Here is a 21412-nt window from a genome sequence, read left to right as displayed (position 1 = left end):
GCATTGAACACAAAAAGCGTGGAATTCCTAAGATATAGTCACATTGTAATTTGTTATGCAAGGACAATAAAGAGTCATAAAATAAAAAATCTTACTTTTTCTAACCTTTTTAGGGAAGTCCCCTTTTCTTGAGCTTTGTCCAAATCCGTGGATGAGTATTCTAACTGGAAGGTTTCTTATAAATGGAGAAGCCTTGAAAATCATCTCGTTATTAACAAATATCCGGAATGCATGTTTCCTATTTGATCTGTGAAAGGAAACAAAACAAATCTTTAGTATTTTCAGCGAGACTACTCTCATATATCAGAAAAAGCAGCCTAATGGCCCCTCCGTTTTAATACCTGATCGGTCCAGCTGTGTGGAATTTTAAGTCAGTAAAAGGAATGAAAAGGTCCTAATTAGACAGTAAATTCTAGCGCGAAGCTACGAGTACCAAACCAAAATTTGTGATATACCAAAAACAACCCTAATACAACTTTTCCACTCACAGTTCAAAATTAATACAGAAGTTCTGGTCCTCTGTAGTAGAGAAATAGGCTGGGGGTGTCTCCCAGCCTATTTCTCCCAATTTGTTTGGCCCTTTATTCAAGTTATCAAATATTTTCTTTATTCCCCCCCCCCCGCCCAAAAAAAAGTCCTGTGTGCCAGCCTGCTTAATGGTAGTCGCATGGTAAGCTGAGAAAGTATGCTATATAATATAATCCTCTCTAAATTAGTTGGTTTAGTTTACAATATATTTCTTAAATATAAAACTGTCAAATGAAACTCTCTCCTCCCCCTCTCTATCTCTGTATTTTTTTTCTCTTTCTCTCTCTTCTTCCCTCTCTCTCTCTTGCTTTCTCTCCTTCTTTCTCCCTCTCTCTCTTTTTGTGAATATTTTTCACTCTTTTGACTATTAAATCAGTTGTATTTGCGAGAGTACTAATTGCCCTTTTTAATCTAAACATATTTGTTGAAATATGTCCAATATTATGGCAGCTTTTTCGGTAGGATCATTTTTTTTCTCTCTAGTGGTATGTATCTATAAGTACGGATGGATGATAGACTTTATCTATCAAGAAGTGAAATGACACCGTTTTTAAACAATCCTGAAAAGGGCTTATGCCAGATTTGCCACACCATTTTTGGTAAACAAGGTTTTATTGAATTTTAAGAATAACACCTCACGCAAAATATAAAAACATATTTTCTATATAATTTTGTTTTGTGGGAAGTTTGAATGCTACGCTGATGGGCCTAGTACTAGGTTAAAGGTCAGATATCGTCTAGGCTCTGCCTTTCAGGAACACATATATTTACAAGACAAAGGGTGTGAGAACTAGTCTATGGGAGTTTGCCGTATATCTCCTATGATCCAAGTCAATGTCAAGATATTGCAATGTAATAGGAAATGCCCTATGGTCCAAGCCAGTTTCGCAGTATTGCAATGTTGTAAGGATTGATACCAAAAAAAGGAATGGGAGGTTCTCCATAGGAAATGTCGTAGGGATTGATACCAAAAAAAGGAATGGGAGGTTCTCCATAGGAAATGTCGTAGGGATTGATACTTCTCTTCCTACTTTGGCAAGCGCTGGTTTTAAATTCTACAACATTGAAACATTATAATCTGGCTAAACCAAGTTTGGGAAAAGAAGTTTATTTTAAATTTAGTTTACTGGCTTTGATTTTGTGTCGATAGTATTTGCTACAAGTCATTGGGACCCTTTAATGTTTTGTTACCCGTGGAACCCTCCATATGTCCGAAGAAAGAGAAGGAAACAAAGTTGATTTATTTGGAGGTTGCTATTTACAACGAAAATTAATATGGCTGCCGCGTGTCGAGTGAAATTTCCTATAATCTCCATTAAATATTTTTCAGTACATCAGTTGCACACCTTTCTGCAAGACTCCGAAGTCTTAATTATTTATGCTCTGGTAGCAATTGAAGCTATTGCTGTGAAGCAAAAGAAAACTTCCCTTTCCGCGCGTTGTGATGCGTCCCATTTCTGAACCAAATTTTTGCTACTGTTTAATATTTATGCTGCGGTAGCAACATCCAAATGAATCACCTCTGTTCGCTTCTCTTTCCTTAGGAAAATCAAAGGCTCCACAGGGAGCCTATAAAATTGGCTACATAGCTGTTTTTCTTAAAACTCGCATATTAACATTTCTTGCTACAAACAATTTAAATAAATCAAAACTTTAAGAAAGAATTTGCACTGTTCCCAGGGTTGTTGTATCGATCCTATATTGACGCAACAACATCAAGAAGAGACTGCGGTTAGAAGACAAGTGACAATGACAATCAATATATACAAGCCTTCTGCGTAGTCGTACCACGGCCCGACAGCCTGGCCGCCAGGCTCCAGGTACTATTTGCTTATTAAAGATTTGTGTGTATTTTTCTCGAAAATAGCTAATTTTATTTTGGTAAATTGGCGTCCTGCAATTTTCTGATCTAAAAAAACGATGTAGGTAGGTCACAAGCTTGAAAAAATTCGTTAAGAGTCTTAGTTTTGGAATAAAATGCATACGAGTGATGTCATATTTATATATATCAGTAGTGTAATGACGTCATGTTCTATTATAAAAAATTGCATTCATGTCACATCTGTAGATGACGTCATGAAAATCACATCATAGTCTGTATCAATGACGTCATTCATAGCATAAACAGAAACGTTGTCTAGGAAGATCCAGTAGTCTATTTTTGAGAAGCAAGTAGTTACATAAGTATAAAAATAACAGGCATGAATATAATCAGCCAGCATTGTATATTCAGTGATATGGCTTCAAGTTTTGGAGACTTCTGCGTTGATCCAGCTTCGCAGCTTTTAAGTGGAGCGACCGATTTTACAAGCGAAGAAGACATACAACTGGATTTCGAGACAATTTTTGCTATAGAAAAGGTACTCCATGGAAACTTTGGCATTGACTCAGCTTTGCAGCTAATGAGTGGAGCGACTGATTTTACAAAACAAGAAGACATACTACAGGACTTGGAGAAAGAATTCAGTCCATCTCAATGTTCAAACAGTCATAGAGACATCACAAAACAAACCCAGACAAATGCAGCGACATCAGAAATTTGTAGCGTACCTTGTAGGCTATTGTATCAAAAAGAAAACGAAAAATATAAAGCGGTATGTGAAGTATGCAAAAGGATGTTTTTACAGAAACAGAGCTTGAATATGCATATGAAAACCCATACTGGCGAGAAATTGTATGAATGTGAAGTATGCAAAAAGAAATTTTGTTGGAAATCTTCTTTATATAATCATATGAAAACGCACGCTGGTGAAAAACTAAATGAATGTGAAACATGTGAAAAGAAATTTCTTTGGAAGTCTAGTTTGACTAGGCATATGAGAATTCACAGTGGCGAAAAGCCCTATGAATGTGATGTGTGCAAAAAGAAATTTTCTTTGAAGAACCATTTAACTAGGCATACGAGAACTCACACTGGGGAAAACGCCTATAGATGTGACGCATGTAAAAAGAAATTATCTTCCAGACAAAGTTTGGTTGATCATATGAGAACCCACAACAGTGAAAACCAATATGAATGTGAAACGTGCAAAAGGAAGCTTTGTTCGAAGCACGGTTTGGCTCGGCATATGAGAACCCACACTAGTGGAAAACCACATGGAAGTGAAGAATGAAAAAGTGATACGGTATGTTGGCCCTATGTTGGCCTTTGAAACTTTATTATACACATGTTAAAAAATTCAAACGTAGTTATTTAAAATAAACGTGTCCTGAAAGTTTTGCATGTTATTTGGGTTGGGATTGAAAATTATGTAATGAAGGCTTAAATACCTAGACTTGATTGCAAATAGATTGTTTTGATTTGCTTTCCTTTTTCTTGTATTATTTTGAAAAAATTGAGAAAAAGAATTTGCCCCCTCCTCATATATATATATATATATATATATATATATATATACACACACACACACATATATATATATATATATATATATATATATATATATATATATATATATATATATATATATATATATATATATATATATATATATATATATATATATATATATATATATATATATATATATATATATATATATATATATATATATATATATATATATATATATATATATATATATATATATATATATATATATATATATATATATATATATATATATATATATATATATATATATATATATATATATATATATATATATATATATATATATATATATATATATATATATATATATATATATATATATATATATATATATATATATATATATATATATATATATATATATATATATATATATATATATAGATGTAGATAGATAGATAGATAGATAGATACGTGTGTATATATATATATACAGGGAGCTCATTGGCTTTGCCGCTGGGCCCCAGCACTCAGCACGCGGTAGGCTTCTATATATACATTGTTACTGGCGCTTGTCTTCCAAACGGAGGTAATTTGAGCCTTTTTTGGATGTCATGACGTCCAAATGGACCTTAAGTTAGAAGTGGTACCTTCGCAAAATTACTTTTTTTTTATTGGACCTTTAACTTTTTCTTTGGCTTGTCTTTTGTCATTATGAAAGATATATCGCCAAATCTTTGTTTCTTTCAATTGTTCAGCTGGTGGGAAAAAGATTTCTTTTTCTTCCAATGATTTATCTAGTCCAGGTTTTTGATTTTCAAAGGTATGGAAGGCATTAACGACCACCTTTGTTTCTTTTAGTTGTTCAGGTGCTGGAACAAAATCTTCTTCTTTTGCCTTGGCTTGTCTGTTGTCATTTTGAAAGACATATCACCGAACCTTTGTTTCTTTTGATTGTTCAAGTGGTGGGACTGAGATATTTACTACATGAAAGAATTCTGCTTCACAGATGGATTCAGTCGGTGCACTGGAGTTGTCTTACTCGACCTGCCCGTAAAATTGGGTAATAGTAACTGATTAGGGACCTGTTGTAATTAAAAGTAAAATGTATCAAATAGAACTACAAATCTATTCCTCATTTTCTTCTTCCAAGAAATCAGATTGGGCAAGGTCAGACTCCCTGCATGCCCTCCTTGTTCCACGGCAGGAGCATAAGCTGCAGCATCCTTTCATTTTTGAGCAGCTACAGTCTTTCCTTTATCTTCCACTTTTGAATCTGCAGTAAGCTTCCAGGCTTGATGCTTCTTTACAGTTTGAGACGACCGCATCTACTCCCCCTTCAGCCATCTTCCATCCATCAAGGAGTGGATCTGGAATGATCGACCGAGCCTATACTGACGACAAGATTATCCATTTAGCGAATACGGCTCTTCGTATGCATGGCTTGAAGGTGTCGTCAGAAGGTGGCAGTCTTCTCGCATCTTGTTTCTGGCACCAAATGTAAGCCCTTACATAGCCAATGAATTGAATCTAGATTGTTTACCGTACATTCCAATGACCAGGGATTTTGATAGGTCGGAAACTTCTCTAAACACGTCGACTGAAAGCTTCCCTTCTGCATCTTTGATCCGCTCCGTCACAGACACCATTTTTGAGGCAAAAGTTGGAGACGCCACGGTGCTTAAGAAAGAAGCTTTCCTGACGCCGAAGAAAAAGTTCGCTGTGTCAAAACCTGACAGACAGTGCACGAACGGTAACATAATCTGCTCCTCTTTGGACAAGTGGACTTCATCCGGCAGCACGTGTACTGGGATAATGTAAGTCGGGAACTTCCAGAAAAGTTCGCTCAGTCCCTCAGCTTGAAGCTCTTCAAAAAATGAACATAGGCTACTGCCACGTCTGTGTCGTTGGCATGCACAACGAAGCTACAACTTTAACGGCTAGAGTACTTGGCATGTGTCATAAGGCGTTGGTCAGCCTCTTCGTGGCTGAAGGACAAGCATTCCTCGTAGTCACAGTGATCTGGTAAAGTTCGACTGCAGCCACGCTTGACCAGAGGCACTTTGAATCTCTCCTTGAACCCACCTGAGAGAAAAAACTTGAGAGCGTTCTGAAGCTAATCACCCATCTGCTCCCAGGTTTCATACAAAATTTCGAGGAGCTGGCTTTTAGACGCTGAGCTTGCAAGTCCGGCATCCCATCCTTCAATTGTACTAAGAGCGGATATCTGGAGGTTTTCCCTTTCTCTCGTCAGAATCTGCATGATGATTTCAAGGAGATCGACTATCCGGTGTCCGTAAGCTTCCCAAACAGCCCGTCGTACCGATCTGCGACAATGTGGACTTCAGGAATACCCACTGGAAGATCATTCAGCAACGATAGAAGCAATCTTGCCACGAAGAATTTGACTGTTTCAAACCTGGCAGGCCAATATGACCTTATCTTGGACATTAGGTCAATGATGTGTACTGTAGCTGATGTTGTTTCTTTGGATTTCAAAGTCGCCGGCCAAGCTGCAAGTCCTCCTTTTTTTTCTTAGCCAGTTCAACAGCACAGCTTTGTTCGGCAACTTTTGATTGGGCGTCCTTTGAGAGCTCCAAAGTCTGCACCATTGCCATACTAGTAATATGAGTCGATGTGTCATCGAGGGAGGACCATAGAAAGTCGAGGTTGTCATGCATGAATTGGATCAAAGAATAATCATCTTTTATTATGCCAGGAGGAACATAGATGCAGCCTGCTGTGGTGTAAGTCCTCATTTGGTCTACGGCTGTTGCTAGGATCATCGAATGGTATCTTACGATACCCCAGAACCACATTTATTCAGAACTTGAAGGATATCTCTGCTTTGATTCTTATGATAAACATAAACTGAAAGCAATAATCCTGAAACAATATGTTTCAGGATTTCGACGTAAAACCCAGAAAATAAAATGTCTTGGGTGATGTTCACAAGTCTATGTTCTGTCTTCGGCATACAGTCTTGTTTTACCTCTGAATTGTCCCACGGTTCTTCTTCTTCAGGAAGGTAAACATGAAAGTTGTGGAACTTTTTTGGTATCATTTGGGAGATCTGGTCGGGTGTTATTTGCACGTGTTCTGCTTTGGCGTTTAGCTTCTAATCAGTGATTGCTCACTTTAAAATCTTGGCTGCAATAAATAGTGTATTTCTATCCTGGTTGCCAAACATTGAACTATTGCTAGTGCTAAACCGGCACGATGAAGCCCGCGATCCAGTGCTTTGGTTGTCGGAAAGTGGTCTGCTGTCTTTATTCACTGAAACGTGTTTAGGTTTAACTGTGTTCTTTAAGGCCAAGCGCTGTTTCAAACTAATGTCAAACTCTGCGTCGGAGTCACTGTATTCGGCTGTCACCACTGGCATGATATCTTGAAAATAGCTCGAATAACTACTGCTGCCATCTTCTTTGGACCCCACACGCACAAATTCCTCTTTGACGGTTCGCTAAACGCTGTTCATAGCAGCGATTAAACTCTCTGCAGAAATTTTCTCGCGACGAAAAAAGATATCGGAATGCCCCGGCTGTGAAACTGACGCTCCGAGAAATTCAATAATGCTGTAAAAGTCTTCTTTTCAAGCGGGTTGACTGATAGTTTCTTCTGATTTTTGGGTGTGTCCTAGACAAGATTGAAACAAATGAAGCGCGCAGTTGACAGAGTCTCACCGTCTTTCCTTTAAGTAAAACTTGTTCGTATTCCTTAATAAGTTCCAAAAAGCACTTCTCGTACGTCTGTTTCACCGGATGGGCACTTGCCTTTTTCATAAACTGTAGTAAGCACACGTTGTGGTACTGCACACCACTTGCTACCATGTCAATGCTACAACCAAGGCCATTGTCCAAATGGAAGAACACATCAGGGAACTCTTCTCTGAGCTGTGTGTGGCTACATAAATGTTGTTTGCCCTACTATTTTTAGCAACTTTTATCAGCGGTACTTTCTGTCCGCTAACTTTCTTCTGTGTTTTTCCACAAACGACACAGTATTCAAATTCTGGTGCAAAATGGTGCCTTGACGATCTGCTTGCATTGGGTTCGTTCACTGGCTGATTGGGTACCAGTCTGTACATATCCTTCCCACATAATGGATGCCATTTAGGATTGTTTTGCAAAAAACTATCAACGTCTTCTATTTCAGTTGCAAGGTCGGCAGAGTGATCAATGCACAGCCGTGATGCACTTTTTTCGAGGATTGCAACATTTTTCACCCTGCAGAGGGAATCTTCGGTCACATCCTGAAAAATCACACACTTGCTGTAGTTGACTGATAATCTGGATTTTTTACTTGGTGTCAGCTCAAATGGCAGCTGCTGCATAATTTGTGGGATATTCCCTCACGATTTCGCAGAGTCTGTAAAATAGGAGAGTGGATAAAAGATAAAATACGTAAACCATGAATTATTGGATCATCCAAAACTCAGACTTCAGCTACATTTTACTGGAGCTGTATTCTGGCACTTCTTTGCAAGGGTCCTCTTCCTTAAATATCTGATTGTATGATTTCTTCCCACGAAACTGAGTTGAGATAAAATGAGCATGAAGAGGACTCCAGCCAAGAAGGGACGGATAGAGCTCAAATAAAATGTAGCTGACGCATCCATTTTGCATTGTCAAACATGATTGTGAACGCTCTAATAATCACCGTCTGTCACATTGACCAATTTGCATGGTTATCTTAGGCAAAGTTATCTTTATCACCACGGAGTTTGTGTGACGGACCACCTTGACTAAATGTCCTGAATGACTTGACCAGAATGAGGCACAGAGTAACGTGGGTGAACTTTCTCAATCGTCGTGATACCAAGATCACTTGCTATGCGGTACTGACACCCAAGAACCCGAAAACTACACCCTAGTCGATGTTCTAATAAACCGATCATATCCCATAAAATAACTGTTTATCTGCCTAAAAAACACTAATTAGCTGGTGTTTACATTTACTTTGACAGTATTACGTCATCACTTCAGGATCAATGAATTTCTATCTGTCCAGGAATGATTAATTCCACCTGCTGTCATGTGATGACAAAAAAACTTCCCCCTAGGTAGCAGGTTACTAAAAAAATTCCTATTATCGGGTACACTCGCCTAAAAAGTTGGAGACCCCTCAGACACAATAATTTAAACTTATTTTCTTAGATCAATGTGTTCAGAATTAAACGGGGTTTCTTTTTTAATATAAAAATATTACTTTATCTTGAAAAAACCTTATCTTGAAAAATCTTGAAAAAATTGTTGACAAAAATCTGATTTTTTTTTAAAACTGCAGTAAAAACTGCGTTTGTTTTTTTATTTTTTTTTACAAACAAAAATTAAATTCGTATAGCCTCAAGTCTTTTCTTTCGATTGATGTAAGAGTACGCTGGATTTGACCAATCTTATCTGTAAAAAAAAAAAAAAAATAGAATCGTCAAACCCCATTATAGACCAAATTTGGTGTTTTTGGCCTATATCTCAGAAACAGCCCAACGGCGATCACCCGCCCCACAATATTCGTTTTCAGCATAGTTGACTACCCTGGGATCCACCCTTAACATTTTTGAATCTTCCGGCATGGGTACTAATTGAAATAAGCAAGATACAGAATCTGGCGCTCTGACTATGACGACCACCTTTGTTTCTTTCAATTGTTCAGGCGGTGGGAAAAAACTTCTTTTTCTTCCAAATATTTATCTACTCCAAGTTTTTGATTTTACAAGGTATGGAAGGCATTGACGACCACCTTTGTTTCTTTAAATTGTTCAGGCGGTGGGAAAAAACTTCTTTTTCTTCCAAAGATTTATCTAGTCCAAGTTTTTGATTTTACAAGGTATGGAAGGCATTGACGACCACCTTTGTTTCTTTAAATTGTTCAGGCGGTGGGAAAAAACTTCTTTTTCTTCAAAAGATTTATCTAGACCAAGTTTTTGATTTTACAAGGTATGGAAGGCATTGACGACCACCTTTGTTTCTTTCAATTGTTCAGGCGTTGGGAAAAAACTTCTTTTTCTTCCAAAGATTTATCTACTCCAAGTTTTTGATTTTACAAGGTATGGAAGGCATTGACGACCACCTTTGTTTCTTTTAATTGTTCAGGCGGTGGGACAAAACTTCTTTTTCTTCCAAAGATTTATCTAGTCCAAGTTTTTGATTTTACAAGGTATGGAAGGCATTGACGACCACCTTTGTTTCTTTCAATTGTTCAGGCGGTGGGAAAAAACTTCTTTTTCTTACAAAGATTTATCTAGACCAAGTTTTTGATTTTACAAGGTATGGAAGGCATTGACGACCACCTTTGTTTCTTTCAATTGTTCAAGCGTTGGGAAAAAACTTCTTTTTCTTCCAAAGATTTATCTAGTCCAAGTTTTTGATTTTACAAGGTATGGAAGGCATTGACGACCACCTTTGTTTCTTTCAATTGTTCAGGCGGTGGGAAAAAACTTCTTTTTCTTAAAAAGATTTATCTAGTCCAAGTTTTTGATTTTACAAGGTATGGAAGGCATTGACGACCACCTTTGTTTCTTTCAATTGTTCAGGCGTTGGGAAAAAACTACTTTTTCTTCCAAAGATTTATCTACTCCAAGTTTTTGATTTTACAAGGTATGGAAGGCATTGACGACCACCTTTGTTTCTTTTAATTGTTCAGGCATTGGGAAAAAACTTCTTTTTCTTCCAAGGATTTATCTACTCCAAGTTTTTGATTTTACAAGGTATGGAAGGCATTGGCGACCACCTGTGTTTCTTTCAATTGTTCATGCGGTGGGAAAATACTTCTTTTTCTTCCAAAGATTTATCTAGTCCAAGTTTTTGATTTTACAAGGTATGGAAGGCATTGACGACCACCTTTGTTTCTTTGAATTGTTCAGGCGTTGGGAAAAAACTTCTTTTTCTTCCAAAGATTTATCTACTCCAAGTTTTTGATTTTACAAGGTATGGAAGGCATTGACTACCACATTTGTTTCTTTCAATTGTTCAAGCGTTGGGAAAAAACTTCTTTTTCTTCCAAAGATTTATCTACTCCAAGTTTTTTATTTTAAAAGGTATGGAAGGCATTGACGACCACCTTTGTTTCTTTCAATTGTTCAGGCGGTGGGAAAAAACTTCTTTTTCTTCAAAAGATTTATCTAGTCCAAGTTTTTGATTTTACAAGGTATGGAAGGCATTGACGACCACCTTTGTTTCTTTCAATTGTTCAGGCGGTGGGAAAAAACTTCTTTTTTCTTCAAAAGATTTATCTAGTCCAAGTTTTTGATTTTACAAGGTATGGAAGGCATTGACGACCACCTTTGTTTCTTTCAATTGTTCAGGCAGTGGGAAAAAACTTATTTTTCTTACAAGGATTTATCTAGTCCAAGTTTTTGATTTTACAAGGTATGGAAGGCATTGACGACCACCTTTGTTTCTTTTAATTGTTCAGGCGTTGGGAAAAAACTTCTTTTTCTTCCAAAGATTTATCTACTCCAAGTTTTTGATTTTACAAGGTATGGAAGGCATTGACGACCACCTTTGTTTCTTTGAATTGTTCAGGCGGTGGGAAAAAACTTCTTTTTCTTCCAAAGATTTATCTAGTCCCATTTTTTGATTTTACAAGGTATGGAAGGTATTGACGACCACCTTTGTTTCTTTTAATTGTTCAGGTGGTAGGAAAAAAACTTCTTTTTCTTCTAACGATTTATCCAGCCTATATTTTGATTTTGAAAGGTATGGTAGGTATTGATGACCTTATCCATGCTAAAATCCAAAACTCAATCGTCATCACTTTACATGAATAATTAAAGCAAAATTTGCGCATTAATTTTACTCTTTCTTGGCTAAATGGTTTTCTCAAAATTTTGATCTGATTTAACTTACGAATTAGCTTGTGTAACGAACTTCTATATTCCTATATTTTTATTTCGTATATTAAGAGATTCACCCCTAGTTAATACCTCGCTCTTTACGCTAAAGTTTAAATTTTGTTCGAATTCCTTAAGAATGACCTCTTAATCACAAAGGCCCTTATTTAGAATAAATAACCATGATGAGAGTGCAAAAACAAACTTTAGCGTAAAGAGCAAACTTATTACTAGGGGGCGAACCTAATCATATACGTAATAAGTTCTGTTCGTTTTAAGTTTTGAAGTTGCTCCTTACTTTAATTTGAGAAAAATGTTTTTTTTCATTTAATTTCTGATCGTTTTTTAAATAATGCTGGGATATCCGATGCCCCCTTCATAGCAATTTCCCTTCTCTCATTAAAATTTCCTCCATGAAAAGATCCACCCACATAGCCGCCCCCTCCCGACTACCATAAAAAATCCCCCCTGAAAACTTCTGTATACTTCCCAATAACCAATACTATATGATGTTTATATAGTAATGGATATATGATATCGTATCTATTATTGTCTTCATTATTCCACAGCTTTTAATGTTAACGCTAATTATTTGCTTAATTCAATATATTTTAAAAATGCAAGTAAAGGCCCGAAGAAGTGGCTGTCTAAGCTTCAAGGATGTCCCTAACTGCAATCCTGAATGCGATATTAACTATATAATATTGTATCTACTTATATCTTCATTATGTTGTAGCTATCAAAGTTAGCACTAGTTATTTGTCTAACTTAATATTTTTTTTAAATGCAAGAAAAGCCCGAAGAAAGGCCCACGCTCCCCTCTCTAGGCTTCAATAATGTATCTAACTCTGCATTTCTCACCTTGATATTTGGATATATTGATATTGTATCTATTACTATATTTATCATTATCTAGCTATTAATGTCAGCACTAATTATTTGCTAAATACAATAGAAATAATATTTAAAATGAAAGCACAAAAACGACGTTAAAAATTTAAATATGCAAAATTACCCTGAGTCAGGGGAGGCCACCATTTTATCATGTTCACCATAGGGTAATTTATTATGGGACATGGGCTAACTGTCCCTCCTAGACCTTTACTTGACAATAAAGACAAGTCCGCAGTGATGTTAATAATCAAAATAAGCAAAAAATATCTGAACGAGAGAAGGCCTACTCAGTTGTGCCCACAGTATATATAATAGTGATTACATAAACTGTGGTTGTGTCGTTCAAGTGTTGCTTGTACTATGAGTGTTGTTTTATTGGAAACAATACATTTTCGTTGCAAACACTTTCTATTGTTTAAAAAAGTGATTAAAACATTCACAGCCACCAATTGAGTAGAGGAGGGGGTGCCAGTCGTGACGGGGCACCATATATGGGCATAGAACCACGTGGTTTATGGTTTTGTCAGTGAGAATTTGAAAAAACAGGAACTTTGTCACATTTATGTCTGTTTTTATGGTTTTTTTCAGTGAGAATTTGAAAAAACAGGAACTTTGTCACATTTTTGTCTGTTTTTATGGACTTTGTCAGTGAGAATTTGAAAAAACAGGAACTTTGTCACATTTATGTCTGTTTTTATGGACTTTGTCAGTGAGAATTTGAAAAACAGGAATTTTGTCACTTTCACAGATTATTGAGTCATTAACCGAATCGTTTCCGGGCAAAGTTAATGACATTTCCTTCTTGTTGTTGTTCGAGGCAAAGTTAATGACACTTCCTTCCTGTTGTTGTTCGAGGCAAATGTTATGAGTTTCCGGGGAACACCTGTGCTGGCATTCATTAATCAAATTGTTTCCGGGCAAGGTTTAATCAATGTCTGACAGATGACGTAAAGTTAATTAACGTATTTGGAGTTCTACCAAGAGAATGTCTCCGGGCAAAGTTTAGATCACACATGACAGATGATGTCATGATTGATTGATTGACATGAAAGGGGTATTAATTTGTTGTTTCTAAAGAGAATTGACTCCCGAGCGAATGTTTTGATCTTAGCCATGAAGAGATTGTTTCACGAAAGGGTTTCTTTGTAATTTGAAATGTGAAAGCACAGAGATGCCAAACAAGAGGAACTCGATGAAATTAGGTTTAGGGATAATTTTGGCGAAACCGTTTTAGCCATTTTATGGAATTATTTCGGCGAAACAGTTAGAGACATTATAAAAGATGATTTTAGAAAAGGTTTTAGAAGAGAATTTAATGGTAAAACTCTGTGGCCGTTATAATACACAAGTTCCATTTGAACAGTGTTGTGAGGTCCTCTACCCCAACCCCAAAGGGTTCCAATCCCCCCACGCCAACCCCGAAGGAAGCCCCGGTACTCAAAGGTTCTCTGGGCTTCCAAAGGGCCCTTGGTGCCCCCAAAGACTCCTGAGCCCCCATTATAATACTTTTTTAAGGCTTTATTATATCTTTTCAGAACAAATTATTATTTTAGGGAATTATTTCGGTGAAACAGTTAGAGACATTTTAAAATATGATTTTTGAAGAGATTTTAGAAGAAAATTTGAGTGTGAAACTCTGTGGTCATTATAATACACAAGTTCCATTTGAACAGTGGTGTGAGGTCCTCTACCCCAACCCCAAAGGGTTCCAATCCCCCGACCCCAACCCCGAAGGAAGCCCCGGTACTCAAAGGTCCCCCAAGCTCCCAAAGGGCCCCCAGACCCCCAAAGGCCCTCCCCGGGCCCCCAAAAGCCCGTCGAGCTCCCAAAAGATCACCGGAGTCCCAAAGGCCTTCACCCGGTCCCCAAATGTCCCCCAGGCTCCCAACTGGCCCCCGGACCCCCAAAGGCCCTCCCCCGGTCCCCAAAGGTCCACCGGGCTCCCAAAGGACCAATTGGCGCTCAAGGGCCCCCACACCCAAAGGCCCTCCCCGGGCCCCCCAAAGGCCCTCCCCCCAGTCCCCAAAGGTCCACCGGGCTCCCAAAGGACCAATCGGTCCTCAAGGGCCTCCAGACCCACAAAGGCTCTCCCCGGGATCCCAAAGGACCACCCAGCCCTTGCTTTAGTTTTAGTTAAAAGTAGAATGTTTTAGCTTAGAGTCTTAACTTAGAGTTTTTGTTGAAGTTCTAGTTTAGTTTAATTTTAGTTAAGAGTTTGATGTTTTCCCTTGAGTTTCAGCTGGAGTTTTAGTTTTGTTTAGTTTTATTTAAAAGTTTTTAGTTTTAGCTTAGAGCCTTATCTTAGAGTTTAATTTATAAGTATTGTGTAGTTTAGTTTTAGTTAATAGTTTAGAGTTTTAACTTAGAGTCTTAGCTTAGAGTTTTAGTTAGAGTGGAAGTTTAGTTTAGTTACAGTTAAGAATTTAGAGTTTTAGCTTAGAGTCATAGCCTAGAGTTTTACTTAAAGTTATAGGCTAAGTTTTAGTTAAGAGTTTTGAGTTTTAGCTTAGAGTCTTAGCTTAGAGTTTTTTTTTGTTAGAGTTCTAGTTTAGTTTAATTTTAGTTAAGAGTTTGATGTTTTACCTTTGAGTTTCAGTTAGAGTTCTAGTTTAGTTTAGTTTTAGTTAAGAGTTTAGAGTTTTTAGCTTAGAGTCATAGCTTAGAGTTTTTGTTGAAGTTCTAGTTTATTTTAGTTTTAGTTAATAGTTTAGAGTTTTAGCTTAGAGTATTAGCTTAGAGTTTTTTGTTAGAGTTCTAGCTTAGTTTAATTTTATTTAAGATTTTGATGTCTTACCTTTGAGTTTCAGTTAGAGTTCTAGTTTAGTTTAGTTTTAGTTAAGAGTTTAGAGTTTTTATCTTAGAGTCTTAGCTTAGAGTTTTTATTGAAGTTCTAGTTTAGTTTAGTTTTAGTTAATAGTTTAGAGTTTTAGCTTAGAGTCTTAGCTTAGAGTTTTTGTTAGAGTTCTAGTTTAGTTTAATTTTATTTTAGAGTTTAGAGTTTTAGCTTAGTCTTAGCTTATAGTTTTTTTTGTTAGAGTTCTAGTTTAGTTTAATTTTAGTTAAGAGTTTGATTTTTTTACCTTTGAGTTTAAGTTAGAGTTTTAGTTTATTTTTATTTAAGAGTTTGGTGTTTTAACTTAGAGTCTTAGCTTAGAGTTTTAATTTGAGTTCTAGTTTAGTTTAGTTTTAGTTAAGATTTTAGAATTTTAGCTTAGAGTTTTTTTGTTAGAGTTCTAGTTTAGTTTAATTTTAGCTAAGAGTTTGATTTTTTACCTCTGAGTTTCAGTTAGAGTTCTAGTTTAGTTTTAGTTAAGAGTTTGGTGTTTTACCTTAATGTCTTAGCTTAGAGTTTTTAGTTAGAGCTCTAGTTTAGTTTAGTTTTGGTTAAGAGTTTAGAATTTTAGCTTAGAGTCTTTAGCTTAGAGTTTTTTTGTTAGAGTTCTAGTTTAGTTTAATTTTAGCTAAGAGTTTGATTTTGTACCTCTGAGTTTCAGTTAGAGTTCTAGTTTAGTTTTAGTTAAAAGTTTGGTGTTTTACCTTAATGTCTTAGCTTAGAGTTTTTAGTTAGAGCTCTAGTTTATTTAGTTTTAGTTAAGAGTTTAGAGTTTTTGTTGAAGTTTTAGTTTATTTTAGTTTTAGTTAATAGTTTAGAGTCTTAGCTTAGAGTCTTAGCCTAGAGTTTTTGTTAGAGTTGAAGTTTAGTTTATTAATAGTTAAGAATTTAGGGTTTTAGCACAGAGTCTTAGCTTAGAGTTTTTGTCAGAGCTCTAGTTTATTTTACGTTTAGTTAAGAGTTTGTAGTTTTATCTTAGAGACCTAGCATAGAGTTTTAGTTTAGTTTAGTTTTAGTTAAGAGTTTATAGTTTTTAGCTTAGAGTCTTAGTTTAGAGTTTTTCTTAGATTTCTAGTTTATTTTAGTTTTATTTAATAGTTTTGTGTTTTACCTAAGAGTCTTATCTTAGAGTCTTAGCTTAGAGTTCTAGTTTAGTTTTAGTTAAGAGTTTAGAATTTTATATTAGACTCTTAGCTTGGATTTTTATGTTAGAGTTCTAATTTATTTTAGTTTTAGTTAAGAGCTTAGAGTTTTTATCTGAGAGTCATAGCTTAGAGTTTTTGTTGAAGTTCTAGTTTAGTTTAGTTTTAGTTAATAGTTTAGAGTTTTAGCTTAGAGTCTTAGCTTAGAGTTTTTGTTAGAATTTAAATTTAGTTTAGTAATAGATAAGAGTTTAGAGTTTTAGCTTAGAGTCTTATCTTTAAGTTTTTTTTATAGTTCTAGTTTAGTTTACATATAGTTAAGATTTTGGAGTTTTACCATATAGACATAGCTTAGAATTTTAGTTTAGTTTAGTTTTAGTTAAGAGTTTAGAGTTTTTTATCTTAGAGTCTTAGTTTAGAATTTTTGTTAGAGTTCTAGTTTAGTTTAGTTTTAATTAAGAGATTGTTCTTTTACCTTAGATTTTTTGTTGAAGTTATAGTTTAGTTCAGTTTCAGATAAGAGTTTATAATTTTAGCTTAGAGTCTTAGCTGAGAGTTTTTTGTTAGAGTTCTAGTTTATTTTAGTTTTAGTTAAGAGTTTAGAGTTTTTAGCTGAGAGTCATGGCTTAGAGTTTTTGTCGAAGTTCTAGCTTAGTTCAGTTTTAGTTAAGAGTTTAGAGTTTTAGCTTAGAGTCTTAGCTTAGAGTTTTTGTTAGAGTTGAAGTTTAGTTTAGGTTTAGTTAAAAGTTTAGAGTTTTAGCTTAGAGTCTTAGCTTAGAGTTTTTGTTAGAGTTCTAGTTTAGTTTAGATATAGTTAAGAGTTTGGAGTTTTACCTTAGAGAATTAGCGTAGAGTTTTAGTGTAGTTTAGTTCCATTTAATAGAGTATAGTTTTTAGCTTAGAGTCTTAGCTTAGAGTTTTTGCTAGAGTTCTATTTTAGTTTAGTTTTAGTTAGTAGTTTTTTGTTTTACATTATATTATTAGATTTAAGTTTTATTTAGAGATAAAGTTTAGTAATAGTTATGTTTTTATAGTTTGATCCCGTAATGTTATACTATAGTTTGTTACAGTTCTAGTTTAGTTTAGTTATCTTAATGAGATTATAATTTTACAATTGAGAATTAGCTTATAGTGTTTTTAAAGTTTAGTTCTGTTTAATATTTTATAGTTTTAGAATAGAGTATGATCATAGATTATTCTTTAGAGTTTTAGTTTAGTTTAGTTCTATTTAATATTTTATAGTTTTATAATAGTTTCTTATAAAAGAGTTTTTGTTGGAGTTCTAGTTTAGTTTTAGTTAAGAGTTTAGTGTTTTAAGCTTAGTCTTAGTTTAAAGTTTTTTGTTGAAGTTCTAGTTTAGTTTAGAGTTTTAGCTTAGACTTGGAGTTTTATTTAGAGTTCTATTTTAGTTTAGTTATAGTTGAGAGTTTAGAGCTTTAGCTTTGAGTCATAGATTTGTGTTTCAATTGTATTTCTAATTTTTTTTAGATATAGTTAATAATTTAGAGTTTTATATTATTTTATTTTATTATTGTTTTATTCATTTTCCTAGTTTAGTTTAGTTATAGTCTTTAGTTTTTTTGTTCAAAAAATATAACTGTATTATATTTTTAGTATAGTTTAGTTTTAATTAAGAGTTTAGAGTTTTAGCTTAGGATCTCAGCTTAGAGTTTTTGCTAGAGTTCTAGTTTAGTTTAGTTTTAGTTAAGAGTTTAGTGTTTTTAGCTTAGAGTTTTAGTTTAGAGTTTTTGTTGAAGTTTTAGTTTAGTTTAGCTTTAGTTTAGAGTTTTAGCTTAGACTTAGAGTTTTAGTTAGAGTTCTAGTTTAGTTTAGTTAGCTAAGAGTTTAGAGTTTTAGCTTAGAGTTATAGCTTAGAGTTTTTTTTTAGAGTTCTAGTTTAGTTTAGTTTTAGTTAAGAGTTTAGAGTTTTACCATAGAGTCTTAGCTTAGAGTTTTAGTTAGAGTTGAAGTTTAGTTGCTTTTAAGAATTTAGAGTTTTAGCTTAGAGTCATAGCTTAGAGTTTTACTTTAAGTTATAGTTTGGTTAAGTTTTAGTTAAGAGTTTCGAGTTTTAGCTGAGTCTTAGCTTAGAGTTTTTGCTAGAGTTATAGTTTAGTTTAGTTTTAGTTAATAGTTTAGATTTTTACCTTAGAGTCCTAGCTTAGAGTTTTTGTTAGAGTTCTAGTTTAGTTTAATTTTAGTTAAGAATTTGATATTTTACCTTTGAGTTTCAGTTAGAGTTCTAGTTTAGTTTACTTTTAGTTAAGAGTTTAGCGCTTTACCTTGGAGTCTTAGCTTAGAGTCTGAGTTAGAGTTCTAGTTTTGTTTAGTTTTAGTTAAGAGTTTAGAATTTTAGCTTAGAGTCTTAGCTCAGAGTTTTTGTTAGAGTTCTAGTTTATTTTAGTTTTAGTTAATAGTTTAGAGTTTTACATTTGAGTTTCAGTTAGAGTTCTAGTTTAGTTTAGTTTTAGATATTAGTTTATAGTTTTTAGCTTAGAGTCTTAGCTTAGAGGTTTTGTTGAAGTTCTAGTTTACTTTAGTTTTAGTTAATAGATTAGAGTGTTTGTTAGAGTTATAGTTTATTTTAATTTTAGTTAAGATTTTAGAGTTTTAGCTATGAGTTTTTTCGTTAGAGTTCTAGTTTAGTTTAATTTTAGTTAATGGTTTAATTTTTTTACCATTGGTTTTCGACTATATTTATAGTTTAGTTTTAGTTAATAGTTTTGTGTTTTATCCTAGAGTTTAAGTTAGAGTTATAGTTTACTTTTAGTTAAGAGTTTGGTATTTCAAATTAGAGTCTTAGCTTAGAGTTTTTTTGTTAGGGTTCTAGTTTAGTTTAATTTTAGTTAAGAGTTTGATTTTTTACCTCTGAGTTTCAGTTAGAGTTCTAGTTTAGTTTTAGTTAAGAGTTTGGTGTTTTACCTTAGAGTCTTAGCTTAGAGATTTTAGTTAGAGTTCTAGTTTACTTTAGTTTTGGTTAAGAATTTAGAATTTCAGCTTAGAGTCATAGCTTAGAGGTTTTTTAGAGTTCTAGTTTATTTTAGTTTTAGTTAAGAGTTTAGTTTTTATAATAGAGTCTTAGCTTATAGTTTTTGTTGGATTTCTAGTTTTGGTTAGTTTTTGTTATAATTTTAGTGTCACAGACAAGATTCTTAGCTTAGAGTTTTTGTTTGATTTGAAAGGTAGTTTAACAATATTTACTATTTATTGGTTTGAAAGTAGAGTCATATACTGTATTCTTTGTTAGATTCCTAGTTTAGTTTTAGTTGAGAGTTTAGATTTTTAGCTTAGATTCTTAGCTTAGAGTTTTTGTTAGATTTCTAGTTTAGTTTAGTTTTAGTCAAGAGTTTAGAGTTTTTAGCTTAGATTCATAGCTTAGAGTTTTTTGTTGAAGCTATAGTTTAGTTTAGTTTTAGTTAAGAGTTTATAGTTTTAGCTTAGATTCTTAGCTTAGAGTTTTTGTTAGAGTTTTAGTTTAGTTTATTTTTTTTTAAGAGTTTAGAGTTTTATCTTAGAGTATTAGCTTAGAGTTATAGTTAGAGTTGAAGTTTAGTTTAGTTATAGTTAAGAATTTAGAGTTTTTATCTTAGAGTCGTAGTTTAGTTTTTGTTATAGTTCTAGTTTAGTTTAGTTAAGAGTTTAGAGTTTTATCACAGTCATAGGTTAGAGTTTTTGTTGAAGTTGAAGTTTAGTTTACTCATAGTTAAGAATTTAGAGTTTTTATCTTAGAGTCATAGCTTAGAGATTTTGAAGTTCTAGTTTAGTTTAGTTAAGAGTTTAGAGTTCCACCTTAGATTCTTAGCTTAGATTTTTAATTAGAGTTGAAGTTTATTTTAATTATAGTTAAGGGTTTATATTTTTATATTGGAGTCTTATCTTAGAGTTTTAGTTAGATTTATAGCTTAGTTTAGTTTTAGTTAAGAGTTTAGAGTTTTACCTTAAAGTCTTAGCTTATTGTTCTATTTAGAGTTCTAGTTTAGTTTAGTTTTAGTTAAGAGTTTTGAGTTTTACCTTAAATTCTTAGATTAGAGTTTTAGTTAGGGTTGAAGTTTCGTTTAGTTTAGTTATAGTTAAGAGTTTATAGTTTTATCTTAGAGTCTTAGCATATCGTTTTAGTTAGAGTTATTGTTTAGTTTAGTTTTAGTTAAGATTTATAGCTTTAGCATAGAATCTTAGCTTAGAGATTTAGTTAGAGTTGAAGTTTAGTCCAAACTAGAATAACCACAAAATTACACAATATTGCATAGAAATACCAAAAGCATAGGTTAGGTCAGTTCAGGTTAGAAGTTTGGTTTCTCCACGTTTAAGTTAGGTTAGATTAGGTTAGCTTATCATGAGCGCTCATGATAATTTAATCTAATCTAACCTAACTTAAACGTGGAGAAATCAAACTTCTAACCTGACCTAACCTAACCTATGGTTTTGGTATTTCTATGCAATATTGTGTAATTTTGTGGTTATGCTAGTTTGGACTAAACTTCAACTCTAACTAAAACTCTAAGCTAAGACTCCAAGCTAAAACTATAACTCTTAACTAAAACTAAACTAAACAATAACTCTAACTAAAACTCTAAGCTAAGACTCTAAGCTAAAACTATAAACTCTTAACTATAACTAAAGTAAACGAAACTTCAACCCTAACTAAAACTATAATCTAAGAATTTAAGGTGAAACTCAAAAATCTTAACTAGAACTAAACTAAACTATAACTCTAAATAAAACAATAATATAATACTTTAAGTTAAAACTCTAAACTCTTAACTAAAACTAAACTAAGCTAGAACTCTAACTAAAACTCTAAGCTAAGACTCCAAGCTAAAACTCTAAACCCTTAACTATAAGTAAACTAA

General features: G+C 33.9%; 1 protein-coding gene and 1 pseudogene across 2 annotated transcripts in view; both read right to left on the bottom strand.

The window, feature by feature from the left end:
- LOC148943923 (inactive pancreatic lipase-related protein 1-like) overlaps positions 1-21412 on the bottom strand; it is a 144706-nt gene that overhangs the window by 73278 nt on the left and 50016 nt on the right. For both annotated transcript variants that reach the window (XM_089101913.1, XM_089101914.1), the window contains exon 3: positions 96-247. In XM_089101913.1, coding sequence (XP_088958039.1) covers positions 96-247 — 152 coding nt within the window. The remainder of the gene's footprint in view (positions 1-95; positions 248-21412) is intronic.
- On the bottom strand, positions 5120-6313 carry LOC148943924 (uncharacterized; annotated as a pseudogene).

The sequence above is a fragment of the Artemia sp. Qi Xiang Cuo genome, chromosome 15, assembly GCF_049724085.1.
Source record: "Artemia sp. Qi Xiang Cuo chromosome 15, ASM4972408v1, whole genome shotgun sequence".
In the NCBI taxonomy this organism is placed as follows: Eukaryota; Metazoa; Arthropoda; class Branchiopoda; order Anostraca; family Artemiidae; genus Artemia; species Artemia sp. Qi Xiang Cuo.
This window is presented reverse-complemented; position numbering and strand designations above follow the sequence as displayed.